At 37.1% G+C, this 8,052-nt stretch overlaps 1 protein-coding gene across 1 annotated transcript; it reads right to left on the reverse strand.

The window, feature by feature from the left end:
* Positions 1–4,205: 4,205 nt before the first annotated feature.
* LOC125218518 (uncharacterized) lies at positions 4,206–7,550 on the reverse strand. Its single transcript, XM_048120202.2, has 6 exons — positions 7,019–7,550; positions 5,920–6,131; positions 5,355–5,625; positions 5,179–5,264; positions 5,002–5,093; positions 4,206–4,886 (listed from the first exon to the last, which is right to left on the reverse strand). Exons 1-6 carry the CDS (start codon positions 7,223–7,225, stop codon positions 4,678–4,680), a joined length of 1,077 nt encoding a protein of 358 aa, XP_047976159.1. The 5' UTR covers positions 7,226–7,550; the 3' UTR covers positions 4,206–4,677.
* Positions 7,551–8,052: the final 502 nt, after the last annotated feature.

Consider the following 8,052-nt stretch of genomic DNA (forward strand, 5'->3'; position numbering starts at 1 on the left):
TCTCTCTCGATTTCAACACTACTCTAGCCCTTGAGGAGTTCGTCGTCGTCGCCGTTGACAGCCGCCGCCACCGCTGTGATTTCCGCGACCACCGCGCTGCCTCAAACGCCGTCCCGGTTTCAGACCAGCATCGCCGCCGTCTCGTCCCAAAATCTGTTGCTGTTCGCCGATGAAATCAGAGTAGCCCTCCCCTGCTGTTTCAATCAGTTCGCTCCGCAGCTGCCGTCTACACTCGCCGTCGCTGCTGCTGCCTACGCGAAGCCGGCAGCCAGCTACCGTCGTCCAGCCTTGTCAATCAGTCCCCGAATGGTTCCGAAATGAACCCGGACAGGCCCGAAACAACCCCGACTAACCCCACAGAACTTATGTTCTCAAAGCGATTTCGATTAGTTACAGAGGGGTGTTGAATTGCTGAAGTTTGATTGCTTGTTTCGTTATTTGTTCGCGTTAAATTTGTGGGAGTCCAAGATGACAGCAAGTGGTGTTTGAAAGCATGAGTTGGATGTTAAAATGTACGCGTGCATTGCTGTGTGTAAAGTTCGAATTTGAAAGGCATTATACCTCGGTGAATTGAACTTGGTGGTGCTAGGACTTGGGGGAACAACTATGGTGATTTTTGTCAAAAGAAATTGTTGTTGTTTGATTTCGACAAGTAGTATGAAATTGAAATATGAATTGATGAAAGGATTACCACATTTGGCTAGCTGGTTCTTCAACCTTCATGTTTCTGCCGTGAATTTTATGAGAATAAATCCATGAAAATTAGTGACGGATTTGTTCCGTAGCTAAATTTTGTTGTGTTATTTAGCATCTTAATTAGATCAAAATTGGAATTAAAAACATTGACCGTTAAAATTTGACGGAATAGTTAACTTTGGACCAATTGTAATCCGAGTTGAAATGTTTGGGACTGAAAAATTCAAAAGATAATGTTTAGGAACAAAATCGTAAAATGGACATATGTCCAGGACCAGTTTTGGCCTTTACTCTTTGAAGAATTACGAGAACAAATCTATACAACCGTTTGATTCTAAATACAGAAATATATTAATCCTTGGTTTTTCTAGTCGCATCTTGTAAATTGCACGCACGAAAATGAAGAAGAATACATTTATATGTGATTAAATAGTTAATTAAGACCAAATATAATTGTGAAGGAGAATTGGTACAAGTTTGACAAACATTATTAATTTCTCTCTAGATCATGGAAGCAGAAGTGGCAACAGCAGGCATCAAAGTTCTTGCCGAAAAGCTGATCGACGTTTCGAAGGAAGAGTACTCTGAGTTTAATAATCTCAATGGAGATATCCGAAAATTGCATAAGACTTTGGAGATGATTGAAGCCTACTTGAGTGGCGCTGATATTAAGTCTATCACCCAACATGCTGTCAAGATGATGCGAACCATGTTTTGTTAGAGTTTTGTATTTAAATCACCTATCTAATGAATAAAACAGATTATTTTTTGTCATAGTGTTATTATGATTTTACATTAATGGTTGTTTTGTATATTTAAATGTATAAAAAACAAAACAAGTCTAAGTCTTTGTTTTAGTAGACCAGTTGTGGACGACGTTCACTTTAAGATAACACGGTCCGTTCTAAATAAAGGAAAGCATTATTTCACAACCTAGATAGTCTTTGACTACCTATCGTGAAAGGTTGCAATGTTAGTCCATATATTTTCAAGCCTTAACGAAATAAGATGACATTGGTGCGGTATAACACTGAACGAATCTAACAGCAAGACAAATCTTTATGCTATTTATCAGGGTCTTGATAAACTACCATTTCTTAATCAATATATTTATCTTTGAGCATACGTCAATCCCTCTCTCCCACTCTCTGTGGAATTTCTGTCTCTTCTTTATTCAAGTCCTATATATTTTAATAAGATTAGCCCACCCTGATATCGAAATTCGGGAATCAATCAAAACATTTGTGGTCTAGTATTAAGATCATCATTTGAAGAAGTAGCGAGCTTTATGTGATTCTTTGGAGAATCATCAAGGTAATTAATTCTCATCGTGGAAAGCATGCATAAGGTTTCAATTAATTAAAAACATGATTTAATTCAAGTTTTACTCATGATACATTGCGTGAATAGAATTTGTCTAAATAATCTACTCCACTAAATAGATCAAACTTGATTTATTTATTTTTCCACTGCAAACCCCATCAATTGGTATCAGAATCTATCTTTAGGCTTTGATTATTTGGATTTAATTTCGCGTTTATAATGCACGAGTGATTATTTGATTTCGAAGCATGTTTTTCTTGTCTTTTATACGATATGAACTCAAGAACAATAAAATCAAAGAACTTGAATAATTTGAGTATATGAGATGGACGATCCATCGGTGCTTGCGCCAAGACGGATCGCGCAACGTGTATTCGAAGTAGGGTTATTGAAGTAGTGGGAGCAAGAGGCTAGCGCGCATACCGGCAAGAGCTCACGTGTGCCACCGGCGTGAGCTTGCGCCGCAAGCAACATCGACAGGCGCAGTGAGACTGTTAGTCTGAGAACAGGCCGAGATCACCACGCAGGAACCCTAGCCCGAGGCAGAAATCCTAATCCTAGTCACCCTACTGGAAATCGTGCGACGCTAGGCCGAGAGCAGCACCACTTCACCCGAATGCTGCTGGCCGAGAGGAGCTCGCCGACAATGAAGGCTACTCTCACCGTCCCAACGATGATCCATTTTCCTTTTCTGGCTGTCCCAACCAAAATGACTAATTACTAAAAAAAAATAACACCTCTCATACTTTTTTCTTTCTTCTATTTACTGCTCTCTCCATTTTAACACAAAATTGCACTATATAAAATCTAGAATTGGATTCCCCGTTCAGCCACAGCAGGGAATGTTGTTACACACACAAATATTATATCCATATATTATAAAATTAAAATATTTATATATTTTATATAAAATAATATGGTATAAGTAACAACTTTTCCTGTTATGGAGGGATCCAAACCCACAAAATCTCATATTGACCAAGTAGAGGATCATCTTCAGCATGACTAAGGGAGTACCAATCTTCTACATAATGAAAATAATGACAACTCATCTTCTTCATCATTTAATTAAGCTGGAATCTATCACTAATGATAAATTGACACTTTGGTCATAGTTCATACAAGTATATCAACTTGAAGTTCGTGAAAAAAATTTATATTTTGGTGCTAATAACCTTTATACTTCCTTCGTCCTCTAAAAATAAAAACTTCACAGAAACGGCAAAGATTTTAATGCAAAATTGATAAATTAAGAGAGAGAAAGAAAAATATGTTAGTGGAAAATGAATCTCACCTCAATAAAGAGAATTTTTTTTGCTTAAATAGAAAGTTTCTATTTTCAGGAGACAACCCAAAAAGGATAGAGTTTCTATTTTCGAAGACCAAAAAGGAAAAAGTTTCTATTTTCAGGGGACAACCCAAAAAGGATAGAGTTTCTATTTTCGACAGACCAAAAATGGAAGAGTTTCTATTTTCAGGGACGGAGGGAGTATATTGTTCTTGACTCAATTGCATAATACTTACTCTATCCCATTAAAGATGGCCCACTTTCTTTTTTTTATTTGTTCCACCAAAAATGGCTAATTACTAAAAGCAAAAACCTTTTTATCACTTTATTCATTCTTTCTCAATTTATTCTCTCCATCTAACAAACAAAATAAAAATGTACTCCACAAGTCGGAAAGAGTACTAATATTTGTGATGTTGAAGATCGAGACTGTAAGAAACAAAAAATGTGAAAATAAAAAACTTAATCACTTAATAGACACTATTCAAAATTCTTTCAATTATATATGCATCCACAAATCGGAAAAAATAGGTGCAAAATAATGTACTAAAAATAAACAAGTGTTATTATAAACAGTGTAAACTCTCATTTTAACAATTTCCTGAATTCAAAACACCTGATTAAGTTCAAATTAAGACACAAGCAACGTAAGATGATGTAACATAAACAAGTGTTATACGTAGTGTAAACTCATATAATCAATTTCCTATTTTCAAAACACCTGATTAAATTAAAATTAAGACACAAGCAATGGATGTATGATGATGTAACATAAACAAGTGTTGCACAGAGTGTACACTATCAATTTCCTATTCAAAATACTGGATTAAATTCATACTTGCATCCCCTATATCAGGATGGACAGAAATGAATAAGTAAATTACAATACATCAAGAAACACAAAAAAAACTTCAAAATTTAAATATAACCACGCATCGCAGGCAGGTTATTAATATACAATCTATACGGTATTACATAGCCAAAAGGTTGTATACATGATATACTATATGCTTCAACATCAGGCAGCCTAATCAGGACGATGGCCCGATTTCAGATAAAAAAATTAGGAGAGAGAAAAGAGGCAGGGCCAGTAAGACAGTTATCCATCATTCAGATGTTCAAAATCCATCACCAAACATCTAATATATGCATTTGGTTATAGGAAAGCTACTTACTAGGGCGGGTGTCAAAACTTCCTCTGCAACGTAATAGGCATTTCCCGTGCAAAACTCCATCATCATCCACCAGTTATGTATACACACACATGCACACACCGCTTACTGCCTGTATTGTGGCAAGGATGAGAGGGGGTTCTACCATGCCGAAGGCAGTATAGAGAGAGTTGGAGATGAGTTCTTGCAGTTATCCTACTATCTCCAGTAACTGTTGTGCGACATGAAGAATTTGTAGTCAGGATGATCAACTTGCAGTAGCCGAAGCCAATTATCAGCGGCTCGTAAGAGGGACTTGACCTTCTGGCCTTCGTCAACTCCGTTCTCATTCCAGTCCGCGGCTTTGTACTTGTATGAAACAAGTGCGAAGCTAGGTAGGGAGAGCTTGCTACTAGTATCATACCCACCTTCATAGAATGCAGACATATGAACAGGTTATAGTATAAACCGACAGCAAGTTGTAATGATTAAAACAGCAATTGAGAAGAAAACAAGAAATGTAAAGATAAGTAAGAAAGTCACCTTTCACAGGTTTAGCAAGTGAATGGAAAGTCAAGAAACATGCATCAACATTTTGTAGAGTAGGGCCTACAGGTATCCTATATATGGGGTACCTGCAAACAAGGCCCCAATTCTCTAAATGAGAACAAGTTACCATCATCACCGAGCCATTCAACTCTTGTTTAAGAGAGAGCTTACCAAGCAACAGAAATCCAGCTTGAAGGAGACAGATCGCAACTCCTATATGTTTTTACCTCATGAACTAGAGAGGCAAGTTTTGACATCTGTTGAACGCAATCAAACACAATCTTTTAAGATAAATGCTAGAATTCTTAAACTGTCGAAGAATGGTCAGTAAGAGAACAAAGACTTGCCTTATCAGCTAGCGGTTCACGATGAAACGGGAGCTCCCTTTCGAAGTATTCAAATATAAGTCGACCAGGAGGCATGCTGATATCGTCCCCATCCACAGATGATTCCATAGAAGGGTTGTTTCCCCCTGCATATCTTCTAAATCCATGACCAATATTGTTCTTCTGATTACAAGATCCACGAGCATCATTGGCTCCTCTGTCCGTTCCTTCACTATCACCATCAGTACTCATCCCCCTGGAGGAATTAGCATCACTTTCTTCACCATGTCTTCTGTCAGTATGTAAGTTGACACAAAAAAAGAATTATTGCTGCCCTTGACCACATATCAGCACACCAAGATAACAACTAAGAATATCCAAGCCTTAAGAAAATGTTGGTAGAAGTGAATAAACATATGTAGCACAACGGTCAACAAGTTTCTCCCTGCAAATGGTCCTTACTCTTAATTCACAGTTCCTGGACACATTGACATGCCTTGAATAAAATACTTGTGAGTGAAGTGGCTATGAAGCCAAAAGAAACTAAAACATTAGAGATAGTGATGCTGACAAAAGAAGAACCCACCTGTGTTCCACAACAGGGCGCGTTGGATCTATATACAATTGGATACCAGAGAGGGATGGTACGTAATATTGGACAACAGAATCACTATCATTCCAAAGGAGGGGAACTCCAACTCCATAAACACTCCACTCCCTGAAAGATTCCCAAAGATCCCCGAGTATGAAGTATGGATCAAACTCAGCACCACGATTTCTCCAAGATATCATACTTGTCTGTAAATCTCCAAATGCATCAAATTAGACCCTGATTTTTCATTAATAGTACCAAAATGTGGAACAGAAAATTTACACGAAATCAGTAAAACTAGGGGCATAAGGACATAGATGCAAATAGTTCATTAGTCCTTACACAGCCCCTCCTAATATTTTTTTTTCTTTGGTTTTTGTTAATATAATATTGTTGAAGTTTCAGTATTTTGTGTGAATTATTATGCAAAAGCCCCCCTCATCATAAAAAAAACGTATTAAATTTATATCTTGAAATTTCAAACACAAAATTTAGGGTTTCTTAGGGTTTATCTAAGTTGAGATGAAGGTGGCTGAAGTGTTTGAAGAAAAATCACCAATAATGCGATTGATTTTCTTTCAAATTTCAGTCTTGAACTATTATATCACTTGAAGAACCAACGAACTCAACTCCTCCATGGTTTATCTAGTCAGCTAATGACATAAAGTAACACTAAACACACCACAAACAAACCATCTTGATCAGAGAAGTCTGAACTAACTCAATACTTTAGCCCATAAGTTACCTCAGATAAACAAAAGAACACACATTCTCTATCGAATTTCCACACAATGAGCATACAAGGTTTTTACAGGGCTTCTCGTTTTATAGAGGTTTTGAGATTCGAAGTAAAATCCATTCATAACAACAACAAAAAAGTATATCCAATTGGTTCCCCACTGCTTCAAATAATCAACCCCATTTCACAAAAAAGTCACATTGTTAATAGTTATCATCATCGTCGCCATCTCATCTAGCCAAACTACATCGAAATTGCAAAATGCCCAAATATCCCTAAAAATTAAAGGAACTCACCGAAAAAGTAAAAAGTAAGCACGTTGTAATTTAACAACTGAGAAACGAAAAACATTACCTTAGTAAAATGTTGACTTGCAACAACGGGAGTGGTGTGCTCCAAAAACCTATTCAAATACGAATTCGACTCGGATTCTTTACTCTCCGGTAGCGGCGACGATGAGGCTGACTTCAGCTCCGATTGCTCCTGCTCCTGCTGCCGCCGCCTCATCGCCGGTGGGCAGTAGTACAATCTCTCCTCCCCTGCTCTCCTCCTCGTTGACATTCTTCGACAATAGAACTCACCACTCAAAACGACAGCAGTTCCTACCAATTGACGTTGTGCAGCAAACGCTCGATGAAAAATTGAACTGATTACTCGATGAATTTAGGGTTTTGAAGGGTTTTTAAATAGAAATTTGGGCAAAGGGGGATTTTTGTTTATTAGGGTTTTAAAGAATGGGTTTTGCATTAAATCTTCAATAAGAAAATCAAATTTTGTGATTGAAAACAAAGCAAGAGTGAGCGAGAGGATTGACAGTACTAACCCTGCTGACAATCTATTTTTTTTCACAATAAATCAACATCTTGGTGAAACTCTAATCAGAAAATTTTGGAAAACAATTGTTTACTTTTCTATCCTTAGTCTTGCTTTCTTGTTTTATTATTTGAGTTTACTGTTGTTCCAAGTTTTATTTCAGCTTTACTTTAAGATTTCTTTGTTGCAACATTTAATTTTATGGGTTAAGCTTCATTTTTCTATTATCTCGAGTTGCTCAATATTAGTTCAGAAACACAAATTCTATATCTTTGAGTTAAGTAAAAGTTGTTTTAAACTGCTTCGTAGTTAAGATTTTGCAGGTTAATTAGATTCCAAAGTAGTAAACATTTTCTATGTTATCGCTACCTAGCTTTTAGTAATTTCTTTCTTAGTTATAGTATTAATCTTCAAGTAGGTTTAGTTAGAGTTGTTTTATCGCTTTTCAGTAGCATTAATGGCTAGTTTCCATGTTAAATAAGATGTTTCTATCGTAATACTCACGGATGGCTCGCCCCTCCCCCCGGGAAGGAGGTCTTCTTCGTCTTCCATCTAAGCTGCGCAGGTCCAGGGAA

The sequence above is a fragment of the Salvia hispanica genome, chromosome 1 (genome assembly GCF_029641045.1).
Source record: "Salvia hispanica isolate PSC_SH4W2 chromosome 1, Shi_PSC_v1, whole genome shotgun sequence".
NCBI classification, from domain to species: domain Eukaryota; kingdom Viridiplantae; phylum Streptophyta; class Magnoliopsida; order Lamiales; family Lamiaceae; genus Salvia; species Salvia hispanica.

Bases quoted from the DNA above. Each gene is read 5' to 3' on its own strand.
- LOC125218518 (XM_048120202.2), bottom strand. From the start codon at position 7,225: ATGTCAACGAGGAGGAGAGCAGGGGAGGAGAGATTGTACTACTGCCCA. The intron at 6,132-7,018 runs GTAATGTTTTTC...GGAGATTTACAG, and splicing joins CAAGTCAACATTTTACTAAG to ACAAGTATGATATCTTGGAG. The intron at 5,265-5,354 runs GCAAGTCTTTGT...TGCGTTCAACAG, and splicing joins GTGAACCGCTAGCTGATAAG to ATGTCAAAACTTGCCTCTCT.